The following is a 19,398-nucleotide window of genomic DNA, read 5'->3' as shown; positions in this document are numbered from 1 at the left end:
AGTTTGTAATGTTGTACAAAGTACACAATAAATGCATTTTAAACTAAAATTCTTATCATGACACATTATTAAAAACTGTTTAAAAAGAATTAAGGAATACATTAATTATATAAAATGATATATTTTAACAGATTATTTTAAAATAAATATAAATGAAAATATTTTAATTTCAAAATATTTTTGTTTGGATTTTTTTTGACATTGAAATAAATCAAATACTTTATATGATGATCGTCTTTAAACCAGTAGAAAATTGTGTTTTGGCAGGCTTTCAGTATCATTCTCAGTAATATCCCTAGTGAAAAATTATCTACACTGCTGGCCAAGTAAAATGCAACACCTGCAATATCTAGAGTCCTACATTGTGTTGCATTTTACTTGGCCAACAGTATATTTAAATTTGTTAATGCTTTTATTTTAATAAAAGTTCTCTGCTAGATTGAAGGTTATGCTTGTTTAAGAATATAATTCTGATAAAAAGAATAACAATGGTTGTTTCTTTCATTGTGTATGTCATCTTTATGAATTATTTTTTTTTATGAATGTTTTATTTTCACTTGTCCAAATTTAATCTCTTATTATGATATAAAAAATTTAAGCTAAGTGTTTGGAAGTTGTTCTGATTTATATACAAATTATGTTTTATGACTGTTATGTAGACTTTTATTTAATGTTAAACTACTCAGAATCATTAAATAAAAGTTTCCTTTATCACCAGATTTCTATCCTTAGTCTTGCACCTTTACAAAGGTTCATCTTCCTCTTTGGACAGTATTGATTTTAATTTAAAGAATGAGGTGTTTGTTTTGTAGCATGACACTTTTCAAATTTTAGCTATTAGATTTTATTTATATTGAGAATGAATATTTAAGATTTATTCTTTTCTTATATTAGTTGCATTTAAAATATTATTAATTTATCAATAAAATGCTTTAAGTTCTTTTAATATATATTTATATAATATTTTTTTTTCTATATTACAAGTGAGGCAGTCTTTTAAGGAGATAGTCAACATGCAACCGCAAAATGAATATGGTACTTATCCTCAAGGAGCACCATATCCTAAAGCATATCCTGGAACACAACCTCCACCACCTGGATTTCAAATGGGAACTGCACCTCCAACTGGTATGAATATTTTTGTAATAAAATTTACTTAAAATTAATATTTAATACATTCATATTAAAATATTCTTTTGTGATAAATTAGAGAAGATGGGATAATTCCAGTAATTTCAGTTGAGAGATTGAGAATATTTTAGATTATATTTTCATTAATTATTTTAAATTTAACAAAATAAGTGGAAACAATATAAATGTGATAAATTTAAATGATTTTCAACTTTCAACAATTTTCACAAGCACATTTGACAGCTAATTCAAATCTTTCATATTTAGGTGAAAATTCATAATCAGTAGGATTACAAATTTGGTATGGTGTGTGTAATTGAAGTTTTAAATATGACAAATTGACATGTAATTTCAAATACATTTGGGTTGCATTATGCATTGCCTATAATTGATCTTGCAACAAACCTATTAGTATTCCTAGACCAATTGGGTACCTTTATAAACTTTTTAATTAAGGTGTTTGTATAGAAATGATTAGTCTTGTATATCCAAAAGTTTAATTTATTTATCTTATTATATATTCTTTTTTAATGAAATCTTTGCTATGCATTGTGTATTTGAAATTACAAGTTTGTTTTGAGATTTTAATTTTGCTCTGTTTCAAATTTGCAAATCTGTTCTGATAAATTTTGCATGACAGGATTTAGTATTTTTGTCTTCTGATATCTGTCTCTTATCTGACATTTATCCAATTTAAATAATGTCTTATTGCCTAAATAATTTATTACTGGGAAGATAAATAAATGAATAATTGTCTTATCACTTGTTTAAATAGAAAATTTATTTATTGGACTACAATTTAAAAAACTGTAGACCTATAAATTCCCACTATTGTCTGTCCATCTGTTTGTCTTTCCTTAATCTCAAGAATGGAGTTAGGTAGATGAAAGATGAGACCAGATTTGGAAAGCTTAGGGGCAGGAGGTTCCAATTAACAACATACGAACTTCTGATGCAAGCTGGAAGTTGTGTTATTTTAATTCAAAAATTTTTCACTGAAAGATGTTAGCTAGATGAACAGCACAACTCTATTGTTAATGGAAAAGAATGATTTACAGGGGCAAACACTACTAATTTGGGGTGGAGAGCATATATTTTAAATTTAAAAAAATTAAAAATATGATTAAAAATTGCAACCTGGCATTGTGATGATGTCACAATAAATAATTGCTCATTACATGAGTAATCACAACAAACACACATACAGAAAAAACTTGTGTATACATATACAGTATATTGGGATTATTTGTGTGTATAGAGTTGTCAAAATTGAAAAGTGTTTTAATTATTATTTATAACAATTTAATATGTTATTTCTTTGTGTAATTATTTACAATTATTAAAATAACAACTTAATAATTTAGAATAATAAAAAGCATTCTACAATTTAGGATAATAATAATAATATGTACAGGTAACCCCGTATAACACGGTAGTTACGTTCCAAAAAATTGCCGTGTTATGCGAATTTGTGTTATACGAAACAAAGAACTAATACGAAAAGGAGGGTTAGGTTCCAAAAATTAAAAAAACATGCTAGTATATTTTCATAATTAAGATAAATATCTTCATTAAAATTTTTTTAAGTGATACATATTAATATAAATTAAACAATGCTTTCTTCGTCATCACTAAAAACACTATTAATTAACCGAGACCGTTTTCTTTTTGGCAAGTTATCCTTATCCTCTGAGCATTTTTCTGCATTATCTTCAGATCCATGCTTTACCTTTTGCAAAATGTATGTAATTTTAGATTGCTTGCTTCTAGTTAAAAGGTCTTTATAAATTTCCTTATATGGTGCTAAGCACTTATGAAGAATAAAGCAAGTATGGAATAAGGGAAAAACATTCGGCAACATCAGAAGCAGAAGCGTCGAGATCTGGCAACATTGAAACAAGTTTTGAGAAGGACCACGTGTATCGACAGAAGGCGAGAAAAGAAAATTTACATACTTAAGTACTAATAGTTCACGAAAATAATAATTTTCGTGAACTATTATTACTTAAGTATGTAAAAATTTATTACATTTTCTGTTGTACGAGGGTTTTACCCAATTCTCGAACCGTGTCAGAGTGAATCCGTGCTATAAAAGTACCGTGTTATATGGGGGGTGGTACCAATTCTCAAACCGTGTTAGAGTGAATCCGTGCTATAGAAGTGCCGTGTTATACGGGGGTTACCTGTATTTATATCAATTAAAATAATTAATTTGTAGAAATTGTTTATAATTTATTGTGTTTTTATGATAATATTTTAATATAAATAACAAATAATCCAGTAAGAAGAAATACATATCTTTTCCCATGACTATTCCTTATTTATTAACTATTACATAAAATCATGGTTCTTCAATCTGCATTTCATTTTCTTCGTTATCATCAGCTTTATCAGTCTTCATTTGTGAATTCTTAATATGTTTTACAATTTCTACATTAGTCAAGTCGATTTGATCACATCATTATTGATTATAGTGAATTCATCAGTAACAGATAGATCAACTTTCAAGAGATTTGTAGTATTGTGTTTTGAATTCATTCTGAAAGGAAAATGTCATCTTTTGACAGAAAATCGTCATCTGTAAGTTTCAATTGGATTTAACAGTTACAATTTGTGGCAGGAATGATGTTATTTTGTTCTCTTTTTTATACTTGAATTATCCCAAGAACTGTAACTGTTGAGATCTTATTTTTTTCAAGCCTTTTATAACTTTTCTGAGCAAAATCTTTCAATAATGATGATGTAGATTTTGAATGATTCCTTTATTTGTTAGTTAAATTATACTTGTCATATTTGGAAGGAGGAAGACAAGCTTAATATTTTTTAAATTTGAAAGTTTGAATGGATGAATGGTGCACTTATCTACCAAGAGAAGAATATTTAATTGTTGCATACCAGTTCTATAATAGATCCCCCACAACTTCAAATGTTTTTTGAGTAATTCAGAAGTCATCCAAACTTTTTGGTAACTCAATCAACACGCATTGTCTTAATATTTTTAAAACTCCGTGGTTTGTCAGTTTTTCCAATAATCAATAACTTTCTTTTTTGCTTCATACCTGTTTGTGCAAACAAGTATTGTAATCTGCTCTTTCAAAAGTTTACCTACCATCCATACATTTCTCTGTGTAAAATTTTAATTCTCTATTGGGCAGTAATTTGAAGACTTTTTTGTAGCATTAAAGATATTTTTTAATTGCTTTTAATCCAATCTTTTATTTGTGATTCATCAACATTGTTAGTTTCACCAGAGATTTTTTTCTCATAAAAATATTGACATTTCTTAAAATGATTGACCCATCTGCAAATGTAATTGAATTCAATATTAAACAATTTCAAAAACAATTCAATGGCTATTTCTTGTAGCATGGTCCCGCTTACTGGAATGTCTCCATTTCTTGAACCACAAGAGCAATGCATCTTCTACATTAGTTTTCAAACAGTTTTGAAATTTGGTCCTAATTTTTTTTTGGTTGATGACTTTAATGGTTTGATTCCATACTCCTTACATACCATATGTCTATTTTATAGTATGAAAAGCTATTATGAAATTCAATACAGTTCTGTGTGTACTGTGGTGTTTTAGCTGTGTATGAATGAACCAGATAAGTTTTTACTGTACAGGAAATCCTCGTTTATTTGAACTCAGATAATTCAAAATACAATTAGTTCGTAACTGTACTTTTGTCTGGCTGAGGATATAGAGATTTATATGGTAAGGAATTCAGTTAGTTTGAAATGTATTTTGAAGTGAAAATTCTATCTGAACTGTGATGTGCATATGTTAAGTCATTTGTTTAGATTGAAGTGCCTCCATGATATAAGAGAACAATAGACCAAGTACAACTTTAATCTGCTCAATATGTCTTTGCTTTTACAGTAACACATTTTTGGGTGTCACCTTAAATATGGACCACTTTTTTTTTTCTTATTTCATAAAATACAGCTGGGTTTCAGGATTTAAAATTGAGATATTTGTAGGGATCTAGGTTTGGGCAACTTAACACTTTTTGGATCACTTTAAAAATAATTAAGGTACATTTCAAGAAATTCCACTGTACTTTTTATAAAACCTATGTTGTAACCTGTGAGGTTCTCACTGGACACATGCTGTTTACCTACATAGTAATTCAGGAAGTTTCATTGTTTAAATATGTGGTCTACTCATTTTTAAATAAATAAATTATATGTTGTAGCACAGTATGTTTACAAAATAGTATAATAAATGTTTATTAAGATATTTTAATAGGCAAATTTTTAAAAAAATTTATTAAATAGGATAATTAAATACACTGACTTTATATTCAGGAAAATGGGTTAATTGAACTCAAAGTTTTTCTTGTTTTAACCATGTTTGTTATAAATGTATTCCACTATATTAAAATTATAACTTAGTTTTTATTAGTTAAAAAAGATATTTCAAGAGAAATCTGCAAGAAGGTTATGAAATCTATCATAATTTCAGTGAAGCTCTTTGCAATGAAATACAACATAACAGGAGCAAAGTTCCACAAGAGTTAGAGATATAATGTTTTCTTATTACAGTTTCATATTTGATAGCACTATTCAGTAAATTTTGAATCATATTAGTTGTATTTCTACAAAGTTTGGTCTTTCTCTAACTATTATACTGAAAATAATGAAGTATTTTCAATTTCATTCAACTCTGATATAATTTTTAAACTATTATACAAATAGTGACAAAGTTTAAAGCATAAATATTAATTAGCTTTCTTTGTTTATGACTTATTCTCTTGTCAGTATTCTTTTTATAATAGTGCATAGTAGTTAGTTTCATAATCTTTTCTGTAGTGTGCTGAAGTTCATAAAATTATGTATGCTGAGATTAGGGTAAAGTTTGCACTATAGATGTGGCAAAGATCCTCATTCATTTAGTATTGGAGAGTTTAATAGAATCAGATAATAATAGAATACTTTACATTTTTAACTAGTATCTTTTTTCATGTTTTATTAAAATTCTACAATTTTAAATTGCTATGTTTTTATACTAATATCCATTGGAATTAGCTGATTCATTCTATAACTAATAGGAATTTGATTAAAATTGACAATGATTTCAAGTATTTTAATTCTATTGTTTGTAGAAAGAATAAAAAATATCTACTTGATATTTATTATGATTTTTTTATTATTTAAAACTGAAATTTTATTACATGTAATTTTGTAATTATTAATTATTACATATAATTATGTAATTATTTATTTTTTTGAAGGTTTTGCACCTAATTATACAACAGGAACAGGTCCACCTGGAACAGGCTATCCATCAGCACCAGGATATCAACCAGCATCGGGATATCCACCAGCACCAGGATATCCACCAACAGCAGGATATCCTGCTGGCTCTAGTTATCCAGCTGGTGGACAATCATACCCATATTCACCAGAATTTTCACAAACTAATCAACCCTATAATGAACCACCACCAACTTATGTGTCAGAAAATAATGGATATGAATCTGATTCAATGAAAGGATGGGAAGGAATTACAGATAAAGCAATCAGACGTGTTTTTATAAGAAAGGTATTATTTATTATATAATTAAATAAATATTGTGTATTACAAATTCCAAGTAAATTTACGTAATATTAACATATATTCAATAATTTTTAAGGCTTGCTTGTAAATTAAACTTTACTGATGAAAAAAATTTGCAATACTCTGAATATGTTTCAGTTTACTCAAGATTATACCTTCAGGTAATAGGCTGGGTTACTGGAAATGATCATGTACAGTATACTAATATATGCACAGGTTCTAAAGTATAGCATATGTCAACAATACTCAGACTGCATCAATATACCATGTACTGTCTTTGAGTGCCAATGCAGGCCTGTACTCTCACATGCAGCCAGTTATACAGATTTATAAATCAAAAACCATTCGTGCTTTCCAGCAAAGGTTTATTGATGTACATGGCTTTATTTTATAGTTAGAAGACCTTCTTGTCACCAGACCTCTCTTTTTACTCTAGACATGGGATTGACCAGAATTACCAGGTTCTGGATGAGTTTAGATAATAGCACCAACTACATGTTGTACTTACATCTTTATATATAGAATGTATGCATCTCTACAATTCTTGAAATATATATATATATTATGTAAATCCAGTTTTGTTAATGAGACACTATTTTGGAAGACCAAAATGAGACTGAGAAATTTTTGTCCAAGATCAAGATTTCTATCAGTATCAAGACATTTCACATTTAAAACCAAAACTAGGTTTTAGAAACTTGTTATGTAACATAGTTACAAAAGTTAATTATTAAAACAACAAAACTGAATTATGCAAATAATGCAATAACTTTAAATTTAGAACATTATTAGCATTACAATGCATTTGCATTTAAGTTACATGCATGCCTAAAACATGTCATGAAATATAAAATTAAAGCTATTCTGTGAAAAAATTACTGATTAAACAGAATAATGTTCAGTAATTCATATTTTTGAGTTATTAATGTCTGCACTAAAAACAAATTTGTTTTTTAAAATTCAATAATATAAATAGCATTAATAATTAGTGGCATAGCATCAAAATATTGTGCCTGTGGCAAAAAGTAAAAAAATTTTTTTCATATATGGTGAAAAGTAAACATATCCTTGATATATATAGTCTCACTTTTCTTCTCCCCAAACTATATATAATTATTATTGATTTACAAAATATTTTTTTATTTTATTTATTTATTGTTTGCTCAATATCTCCAGCTGGGGCATATTAATCATATCATTACTATACCACTTTTTTTTTCTTTTTTTAAAGTTTATTAGAAAATTTATGTTTTTAGTAAATTATTTTGTCATTCAAATTAATTGGGTGATATCTGTTGAAATATTTTAATTTTTTTAACTGTCCATTATAAAAGAACAATGGTCATTAATTGGTTTTAAATGCATATAAAATATGTATGTATGTGATTATCATATTTATTATTTAAAATGCTTATTTAAGTTTATATGTGAAGACTATATAGCAGGGGTGGCCAACCTGCGGCTCGCGAGCCACATGCGGCTCTTCGAAGGATTATTTGTGGCTCTCGATAAATGTACTGTACCCGAGTTCCCTTTTCATTTTTGTGTTATTATATTTTAAAAAATTATTATCGTTTTGTATGTGTTTCAAAATGTCTTTTAAATTACTAACAACAAATATGAAAGACTAAGTGCAACGTTGTAACAAAATTCATTTCCGTTCAAGTTAAGAATGATATGACTCATCGAAAACTGCACGAACGAACATAAACAGTGGCGTAATCGTCTGTTATTGACCGACTCCAGACCGATTTTGAATTTGTAAACTGTCATTGCAATGGACAGTTGACATTGTGCTCTGGAGGAAACAATTTGTATCACTCTTGCTACGGATATATTTTGTAATCTGGAATTTTTTGCATACCTTTAATTGCGGCTCGCGAAAAATTTCAAATTTTGAAAAATGGCTCGGACTATCAAGGAGCTTGGCCACCCCTGCTATATAGGAAAGAATATAATTATAAATGTTTCATTGAGAGAAGAATATCTTAATACAGTTATGCATGAAAATACAGAAGAAAATCAAATTGACTGTTTATCAATAATAGAAAAGTTTCCTATTATGCTGTCAGTTGTTTTAGAAATTGTATTTGAATGCATCATTAATTCTGTGATGCATATTGATGATATAATAATAATTTTTCTGTAATTAAATTTATACAGAAAATTTTTATTTTAATATTACCAAGAATTTTGGCAGTCCATCACTAAAGTTTTGTATAATTTTGTGATATGCACTGTATCTGTGTTGCAATTTATAATTATTTATATAAACAATATTAGTTAAATCCTTACACTCCATACCATCGCAACTTACTTTCTAGTGATTCCACTTGAAAGATATGGAAGTGGATTATGAATAAGAAGAGTTTATTGTAAATAAAGAAAACAAGAAAGTAAAATGGTAGTTATAAATTAAAGTTTAAATTTGGAATTGATAATTCAAATGGAGTGCTTTTTTTTTTTTAAACATATGTCAATAGACATGTTGTAACAATAAGAAAGCTGGTTGGAGAATTTGAAAACATTCTAAAACAGTGTTCACTTAGAACAAATAAGCTCTGAAGAAGGACAAAAAAGTCCAAAAGCACTCAGTTTAATATAAACAGAAAATTGAACTCCATTAAGCAGTATGGAAAGTAAATTAAATAAGAGTAAATAATAAACAAATTTAATGAAGAATAATTGATGGTAAGAGAAGAAAAATGCTGCAATTTAAAATAATGCAGAATAAATTAAAAACAGACATCTTTAAAAAATAAGCAGATTTTGCTTAAGTTGGTTGATGGATGATTGCTATGAAGTTTTGTGAGGCATGTGTTATAGCTCATAATTCATGAACTATTTTGACTGTCAGATTATTTTTTCTGGTAACATACTAAATATCTCTTTGACTATGTCTTTATATNATAAAAGCATCTAGAACACAGTACTTTGTTCTTTGTTTCCCTTTCCTTCTAGAACTTTCCTTTATAACCCTTTTCCCTTGGGGTGGGATTAACAATTCTTGGAACCACTGAGAACAGAGATGAATGAAGTCCTGATGCTGATGAAAGAGGAGAAAGGGCATTCTTTGCCCAGACCTTGAGGTGGACAGACATGAGTTGTGTTCCAGGTTGTGTTTGGCAACAACTGGAAAGTATGAGAGACTTTGATGAAAGGATCAGGTTTTATTGTGGTTACGACAAAACAGTGTGGCAATTAAGTGTATACGTTAGGGGGGCATAAGAATTTTAGAAAGGCTTAGGTGGGGCATAGCACAAAAAAAATGGAAACACTGATCTAGACACTGCACGGCTAGAACTTACAAACTTACCTCAACTCTAGTTGAAGCATTGAATGTCAATTCGTTACCGAATGCTTGCTTCATTTGATGGATTTACCTGAAACTAACTGGACGGCAGACTAACAATGGGGAAAATATACAGGAATCATTTCTTGCATATGTGATTTAGAACTGTACAAATTGGAATTAGAGTTGCACATTTCAAGTAGCACTGTACGTTAAAAAAACACAGATCTAAAAAAGTAGAGCTGATAGAAAAAAACTGATTTCATATTTGGATTCAGCGACCCAAATATAGCTAAAATCAGTTCTAAAATCCTAGGCACCAAAAAAAAAAAACTTTTTTTTGTTGACCTGTGTAATTTTTCATGCATATACTTTTATCATTTATTTTAAATTTAACAAAATAAGTGGAAACAATATAAATGTGATAAATTTAAATGATTTTCAACTTTCAACAATTTTCACAAGCACATTTGACAGCTAATTCAAATCTTTCATATTTAGGTGAAAATTCATAATCAGTAGGATTACAAATTTGGTATGGTGTGTGTAATTGAAGTTTTAAATATGACAAATTGACATGTAATTTCAAATACATTTGGGTTGCATTATGCATTGCCTATAATTGATCTTGCAACAAACCTATTAGTATTCCTAGACCAATTGGGTACCTTTATAAACTTTTTAATTAAGGTGTTTGTATAGAAATGATTAGTCTTGTATATCCAAAAGTTTAATTTATTTATCTTATTATATATTCTTTTTTAATGAAATCTTTGCTATGCATTGTGTATTTGAAATTACAAGTTTGTTTTGAGATTTTAATTTTGCTCTGTTTCAAATTTGCAAATCTGTTCTGATAAATTTTGCATGACAGGATTTAGTATTTTTGTCTTCTGATATCTGTCTCTTATCTGACATTTATCCAATTTAAATAATGTCTTATTGCCTAAATAATTTATTACTGGGAAGATAAATAAATGAATAATTGTCTTATCACTTGTTTAAATAGAAAATTTATTTATTGGACTACAATTTAAAAAACTGTAGACCTATAAATTCCCACTATTGTCTGTCCATCTGTTTGTCTTTCCTTAATCTCAAGAATGGAGTTAGGTAGATGAAAGATGAGACCAGATTTGGAAAGCTTAGGGGCAGGAGGTTCCAATTAACAACATACGAACTTCTGATGCAAGCTGGAAGTTGTGTTATTTTAATTCAAAAATTTTTCACTGAAAGATGTTAGCTAGATGAACAGCACAACTCTATTGTTAATGGAAAAGAATGATTTACAGGGGCAAACACTACTAATTTGGGGTGGAGAGCATATATTTTAAATTTAAAAAAATTAAAAATATGATTAAAAATTGCAACCTGGCATTGTGATGATGTCACAATAAATAATTGCTCATTACATGAGTAATCACAACAAACACACATACAGAAAAAACTTGTGTATACATATACAGTATATTGGGATTATTTGTGTGTATAGAGTTGTCAAAATTGAAAAGTGTTTTAATTATTATTTATAACAATTTAATATGTTATTTCTTTGTGTAATTATTTACAATTATTAAAATAACAACTTAATAATTTAGAATAATAAAAAGCATTCTACAATTTAGGATAATAATAATAATATGTACAGGTAACCCCGTATAACACGGTAGTTACGTTCCAAAAAATTGCCGTGTTATGCGAATTTGTGTTATACGAAACAAAGAACTAATACGAAAAGGAGGGTTAGGTTCCAAAAATTAAAAAAACATGCTAGTATATTTTCATAATTAAGATAAATATCTTCATTAAAATTTTTTTAAGTGATACATATTAATATAAATTAAACAATGTTTTCTTCGTCATCACTAAAAGCACTATTAACCGAGAGCATTTTCTTTTTGGCAAGTTATCCTTATCCTCTGAGCATTTTTCTGCATTATCTTCAGATCCATGCTTTACCTTTTGNAATTTTTCCAAAAATGTATGATCATAGATAAAAAATAATTTTTTATCTATGATCTCTGCAAATTTCATGAATTATTATTGCAACAAAAATATTTTATGATATTAATTAGGTAATTACTTGCACTATTGTTTTTTATGGGAGTTTTTTATCAAATTAATTAAATCGTTCCCAACTTGATTTGACCAATTTGACTTCAGTAAAATCTTTAAAAATGCTATTGGATGTCTTTTATGACATCAGCATGTTTTTTTTGTTTTTTGTTAAGTAAAATTTTTCCCATACCTTTTTTGGTCCCCTTGTAATTTAATAGCACAAAAATCAAAAATATTGTGTTATATCTGAACAGATGCAGTAAGTTAGCTTCCCTCCAGCTTTAAACCAATATTCCCAAGGCATACATGAGAACTATCCAGGAAAGCTGACACCAGCTGTTCTCAAGGTCTCCCAGTTTGTAAACAATGTAGACTGCATGTGTGAAATTTCACGCCTTGTTAAATGAAACAACAACAATCCTTGCCGCTATATTTTTCAAATAAAAGCATTTATTTTAAATTATTTTAATTTTTTTTTATATACTTTTTTTGTAAAAACACTTTTTGGAGGGGATTTTATTTTTTTATTTCCCGGAAATTCTTTTGGATGTCAGATTTGCGTTTGAGTGGAAATAATAATTTAATAGAAACAATCAATTTTTTATGGATTTCTGAGTGGCATTCGAAGCAAAACAAATGGGCTTAAAGAGTTAATCACATTTTTACATTTTTGTTGGAATGTTTTACCATTATATTGTATTATTTTTTATATTTCATTGTATTATTTACCTGTTAACACTTGCTCAGTTTTTTCAATTCTTATTCATTGGTAGAAAACATAAAATTTATCATGTGGAACACCAGGTGATTGATTATACAGACACTATAATTTAAACAGAAAATGCATTTCAAGCTATTCACCCCTCATCAGTCCTATACATATCTGATAAATTGTAGCAAATGAAGTAACTATGAATTACAACCATTTATTACATTTCACATAAAAATTTAGTAACAAATTATCTGGAATGATATATCTATATTGGTGAAAACTGGACTATTATAAGGGAGTAAAAATAGTAAAACTAAAAATAAAGTAAATTGACTGTAATACTCTAATAAAATGTGAAAAAAGAGTATAACTGTAATACAGGCTAAATGCTGTTAAAATTGGAAAAAGGTTGTATAAAGGTGAAACTTTTTAATGAAATACTGAAAAACATTTACAAAAATTAATATATAAAAAGGTGTGAAAAATTTTACTGTACATTCATCAACTGTGCTGATAGTTATACAGTACAATAAATTATTATAACCTGTGGGTGGAGGGAGGAGGACAAAAGAGTATCTAACATGGATTCTTCTCATTTTTGTAGTAATGGTTGCAGTTCTAATGATAACTCCTCTATTCAAATTTATTTTGTTTTCATTAATTTCTATAATTTCTAAATATTTAAGAAGTTTTCTTTCGATAATGTTTTTTTCTTTAAAAATTTTTATTGCTATCAAGTAAAATTTCACAACCTTCTTGATTGTGGTATGCATAGATGTGGAATAATTATACCTAACTGCATGTAAATGTTCTCTGATTCTAGTTTTTAATATTCTACCAGTCTCACCTATGTAATAATACTTTAACAACTATATAACCTTTTATCATATTTTATTAGATTATTAAAATCAATTTAATTATTTTTTAAATTTTAATTTATTTTATTTTACTATTTTTATCCCTTTTAATAATCCAGTTTTCACCAATATACATATACCACTGCAGATAATTTATTTTACTAATATTTTGTGTGTGAAATATAATAAATGGTTATAATTCATATTGTAATTCATTGTTACAATTTATCAGATATGTATAGGACTGATGAGGGACAAATACCTTGATATTCATTTTATTTTTAAATAATAAAGTATGTATAATAAAATCACCTGGTGTTTCCATATGATAAGTTCTCTACAGCAATTATTTTGTTTACTACCAATGATCTTAAAAAGTGAACAAGATACAATCAAATACTAAACAAAGCATTAATTCTTATTACTTATGTATAGTGTAATTAAGTGTAATATCAGCAGTGTAATTGTTTTTACCTACAAAAGTTTTTATTGTTATTTTGGGGCAGTAATATCTTGTCCATGAGGACTTTACTGATTGTATTTGAAAATTAATTAATTAAAATATTAATTAAAATTTCTTAAATGCTTATACTTATAAATTTCTGTTTGTATCCTTGTCTACTTGGACCTTGTTTATTAATAGGACTTCTTTATTAGCAAGACTTGTTTATTTTCATTTGAAAATCAAGATATTTTGTTTTTATTTTTTTAATAAGATCTCCTCTATTTGTTAATTGTAAGCTATACCAGTATTACCAGTCCTATTAATAAACAAGAAGGTCCAAGTAAACAAGAATACAAACAGAAATCCATAAAAGTAAGGACATGGAGGTAAAAAAAAATTATATTTAACTATAAATATTTAACTTCTTACCTTTAACTTATTAAGTAATTGTCTATGTAATTCGTATTCAAGAAATGGAAGACTCTGTAATTAAATCTCATTAGTTAATAAAAGTTGGTGCACTACATATTTTTATGAAATAACAATTAATTTTATATAAAATCATCATTTCATACTGAAATCTATATATATAAAATTGCTTGTCCTAACTGACTCATTCACTCACTAATTCATCATCGCCCAGAGCAAACCGCTGAACCTAAAGAGGTGAAATTTGGTAGACAGTTAGGGTACATCATGAAAACACTCACTAAGAAGGAATTTTTCGAAGTTCCCCCGCGGGGGAGAGGAAGAGCATTAAGGCTTAACCGGAAAAACAGCTTCTACTGTACTACTTTAGATGCGATTTTTCATTTACAACTACATTTAATTTTCATTGAGTACTTAGATGTATTAAATTGATAACATTTCAGACATTGTTATAAATATTTTTATATATTTCGATTTTTTAACCAAATGTTCGAACCTTTTTAAATTTGAATTTGTTATTGCGTATTGGTTCGTTTATAGAACGATTGTAAACGTTCCAAAAAATTGATCAAATTGAAAGTAGTTTGTTTGATTCTCAGCAATTCTCATCATTCTCAGTGGTAGGTGTTATATAACAATTACTATGGTTATTGAAATACTGAATATAAATGGGGTTTGCTTGCAAAACCTCCGCAGGCAAAGTCGCAGGTAACAGCTAGTTTATCATATATTTAAAGATTATATTCTAGGTACCTGACCAAACCCATTTCTTCAAAAACACATCTGTGTTGCAATTTAGAAACTTTTTAAACAATATTAGTTATTTATATAAATATACTGTAAATCCATACCTAATTCCCTACACATGATTATATGAGCTACTACTATTTTGAATGCAATTTTTATTAAAAAAATATTTCACTTAATCACCCTGAATGATTAAGTGAGCAATGGGCAATTACATAAAAATTGATAAAAAGCACTCCAAATTGGAAAACAAAGACAGGTTTTATTTTACAGTCTGTACAGTGGGAATACAGGAACAAGAATAAAGAACACACAGCAGTGTTGCCAGTGTTTTAACACTTCTCCTAAATTTTTACATTTCTGTTAAATACAGGACATTCAAAGTTTAAGATACAAAATATTAAGAGACAGATCCAGAGTGCATAGGATTCAATCTCATTTAAATTTACAAACTCCTATACAACTTCCAAAATACTAAAATTTAATCCATGATAGCAGTTTTGTGAGGATATCACCTAACTGTTTGTTGCTGTCTGTGTTTTATTGCTATTTCTGTTCCAATCTTTTCCTTTACAAAATGATATTTAACTTCAATATGTTTGGTTCATTTAGAAGCTTTCTTATCATCTTTAGTAATCATGTGAATTGCACTGTTGTTGTCAATGTACATTATTGTAGGTTCCTTACTTAGCATTTTTAGTTCTAATACAAATTTTCTCATAAACAGAATTTCTCTAATAGCTTCACTGGCAGAAACATACTCTGCTTTGACAGCAGATAATGCAACAGTTCTTTGTTTTCTGGAGTGCCATGATACTGCTCCTCCTGAATACATTAGTAGGTATCCTGATGAAACATCTATCCTCCAAGTTTCCAGCAAAGTCTGCAATGCTATAAAGAGCTAGTTTTTTGTTGCCATTATATAAGATTCCATAACCAGTAGTTCCTCTCAAATATCTCAGAATTCTCTTAGCTTGAGTCCAGTGATGATGTTTTGGATTTTCTACATGTTTACTTAGGTAATTTACAGCAAACATTATAGCCAGTCTACTAATAGTGGACAAATATAGGAGGCTACCTATTGGTTCTCTATATGGTTTACCTTTGGCTTCCTTCGTATCAGTTATGTCATCCTTTGAGTGTTCAATTGGAGTATAGGTAGGATTTGATTCATCCATATTGAATAAACTGAGTAGTTTTTCAATATACCGGGACTGGCAGATAAAAATAGAACCATCAGTGTGTTGTTTTATTTCCATTCCAAGATATCAGTTGGCTTTCCCCATGTTATCTCAAATTCTTTGTTTAATTCATCCATCAATTCTTTCATTCTTTTAAGGTTGTCACCAATCACTAATCCATCCCCAATGTATAGGACAACTATTATTTCAGATTTCATATCCATAAATACACATGGATCTGATAAGATTCTTAGGTTTAAGGAATTCCAAAAATTTTTTATTCCACTTTCTGGGGCTTGTTTCAAGACATATAGACTTTTCTTTAACAAGTATACCTTGTTTGCTTGATTTGACTTAATAAATCCTTCAGGCTATGTTATGTAGATTTCCTCCTCTAAATCACCGTGCAGGAAGGCAGTTTTCACATCAAATTGAAGTAGCTGTGATTTTTCTTTTGCTGTAAAAGCCAGTAGAAATCAGATTGAATCATATTGCGCTACAGGGGAGTGTGTTTCTGTGTGTTGGTTATTGTACATTTATATCTGGCAACACTTGAAAAGTTGTTAGTCGCTGAGTTTTTCGACCTATGATTAATTCATCATCGCCCAGAGCAAACCGCTGAACCTAAAGAGGTAAAATTTGGTACACAGTTAGGGTACGTCATGAAAACGCACACTAAGAAGGAATTTTTCAAAATCCCCCAAGGGGGAGAGGAAGAGGATTAAGGCATAACCGGAAGAACGGCTTCTACTGTACTATTTTACATGCGATTTTTCGTTTACAACTACGTTTAATTTTCATTGAGTAATTAGGGGTATTAAATTGATAACATTTCATACATTGTTATAAATATTTTTATCTATTTCGATTTTTTAACCAAATGTTCGAACCTTTTTAAATTCGAATTTGTTATTGCATATTGGTTCGATTATAGAACGATTGTAAACGTTCCAGAAAGTTGATCAAATTGAAAACAGTTCGTTTGATTCTCGGCAATTCTCATTATTCTCAGCTGCAGGTATTATAAAACAATTACTATGGTTGTTCAAATACTAAATATAAATGGGGTTTGCTTGCAAAACCTCCAGGAGGGCGAAACTTCCAGCCTTTATATCTTCAACGTCACGCCCTTCAGGTAAAAACAAGAACTTTCTTCGTGGATGGGTGATAGAAGGCTACCACACCATATAACTCCTTTAATCGTACCGGGACTCGTTTTTGAGTATTAGCGGTATGACACACAATCCCCTTTATATCTCCCTCGGCTATTAATAACCACAATTTAATAGCATTTATTATCTTAATAATCAAATCTCCTTGAGAAATTTCACAGTCTTTAAAATGCTACCGAAAAAAGGGATTGCGAAAACTCAGAAGATAGAAATAGTCCAGAAAAACGCTTCGATATATATAGATACATGGAAGTAATAAATGATATAGCTTTATGGCCAACAATATTAACAGATGCTATTATTGATCATATTCTTAAAACAAACCAAAAAGTATAGAAAAGGGATTTCTTAATAAGCGAAAAAAAAAGAGTTGATAATGGAAATAGATAAAACACCAGATGAAGGAAGTTACTTGACACCCGAAAAATTATTTAAAATATAAATTTACAGTGTTCTTGACACTCTATTATGTCAAATAGATTGGCGTTATGAAAATATGAAAACTATCTGTGACAAATGGCTTGTGAGCACTAAAATTGGCTTTATTTTACCGCTAGACTTATTACACCACCACGTGTGCTTAGTCTTCTAATTAATGTTTAACGTATCGAATCCACATGTCAAATGTAAGTCCACATTCTTTGTTCATTTCTGTCAATCACCGTCTTTTTATAAAAATTGTTAACTTCTAATATTTTTTGTAGAAAAAAGCTGATGAGAGACTCCATGTCCCAAATGCATTCTAAAAATAAAACAGTGTTTTTCTAAGTCTAATTTGATGTCCTGTGGTGGTGTAATAAGTCTAGCAGTAAAGTAAAGCCAATTTTAGTGCTCACAAGCCATTCAGAAGACTAGACAAGAAGCGTATCATAGTATCTATGACGATTTTTGCTTTCGCTGTGGCTGGTTTTTACAAAGCATGAGTTTGCCGATTTAAAAAATTCGGATGCAGATCTCGCTATTAAATATAGCAAAGATTTTAAAAAGTACGAATTCACAAGTGAAATTAAAAGTTTTAATTTTGAAGTAACGACTCCTATACAAAATATAGAAACTGCATCTCCGCTTAATATTCTACAGGCTCTTCATGATTTTGGTTTAATTGAATCTGACACAAATATCAATATCGCTCTTCGAATATTTCTAACTCTTCCTGTTTCTATTGCTTTGTGCGAGAGAAGTTTTAGCAAGTTAAAATTAATAAAAAAAATTTTTATGGTCAACTATCGGACGAGAACGATTATCCAATATTTCTATTATTTCAATAGAATACAATATCGTTAAAAATATTAATTATGATAATGTAATTAATGAATTTGCTGAAATGAAAGCCAGAAAAATTCAATTAAAATAAATCTTATTAAAAATCTATTGTAATGTATTTGTTTTATTACAGTAGAGCCTCGATTATCCGACTCAATTAGGGAAATATGATATTTTTTAATAAGAATTAAAGATATTAAATATTCCACAGGTGTATACCATTCTTATGCTGCAACTTGGCTTTACTACAGCTGTGATTGCTTTGTTCATTTTTGTGTAAGTATTTATTTATTCTTTATAGTAGAGAATTAATTTATACTTAACTTAAACTATTATATTGCAATAACATCTATGAATAAATAGCTTGACCAATCTTAGAATTTATAATTAGTGGATATAGTTTTGGATTGTTCAAGAGATTATGCATTTAGAAAATAAAACCATTTACATTTAATGAAGATTCAAAGTAGTGGATTTTAGCATTTATAATATTTCTTATCTTCTTAATGGACACTTTCAGGATGCAATTTTCGAAAACATTTGATGATTTT

General features: G+C 28.6%; 1 protein-coding gene across 3 annotated transcripts in view; it reads left to right on the top strand.

The window, feature by feature from the left end:
* Window positions 1–19,398, top strand: part of LOC111618996 (protein lifeguard 2-like) — a 50,869-nt gene that overhangs the window by 11,609 nt on the left and 19,862 nt on the right. For all 3 annotated transcript variants that reach the window (XM_023360625.1, XM_023360623.1, XM_023360624.1), the window contains exons 2-4: window positions 985–1,128; window positions 6,366–6,676; window positions 19,059–19,123. In XM_023360625.1, coding sequence (XP_023216393.1) covers window positions 1,014–1,128; window positions 6,366–6,676; window positions 19,059–19,123 — 491 coding nt within the window. In that variant the 5' untranslated portion in view covers window positions 985–1,013. The remainder of the gene's footprint in view (window positions 1–984; window positions 1,129–6,365; window positions 6,677–19,058; window positions 19,124–19,398) is intronic.

The sequence above is a fragment of the Centruroides sculpturatus genome, unplaced genomic scaffold, assembly GCF_000671375.1.
Source record: "Centruroides sculpturatus isolate CEXI.00-Female unplaced genomic scaffold, Cexi_2.0 scaffold259, whole genome shotgun sequence".
Taxonomy (NCBI): Eukaryota; Metazoa; Arthropoda; class Arachnida; order Scorpiones; family Buthidae; genus Centruroides; species Centruroides sculpturatus.
Note: the sequence above shows the minus strand (reverse complement) of the source record. Positions and strands in the feature narration are given on the sequence as shown.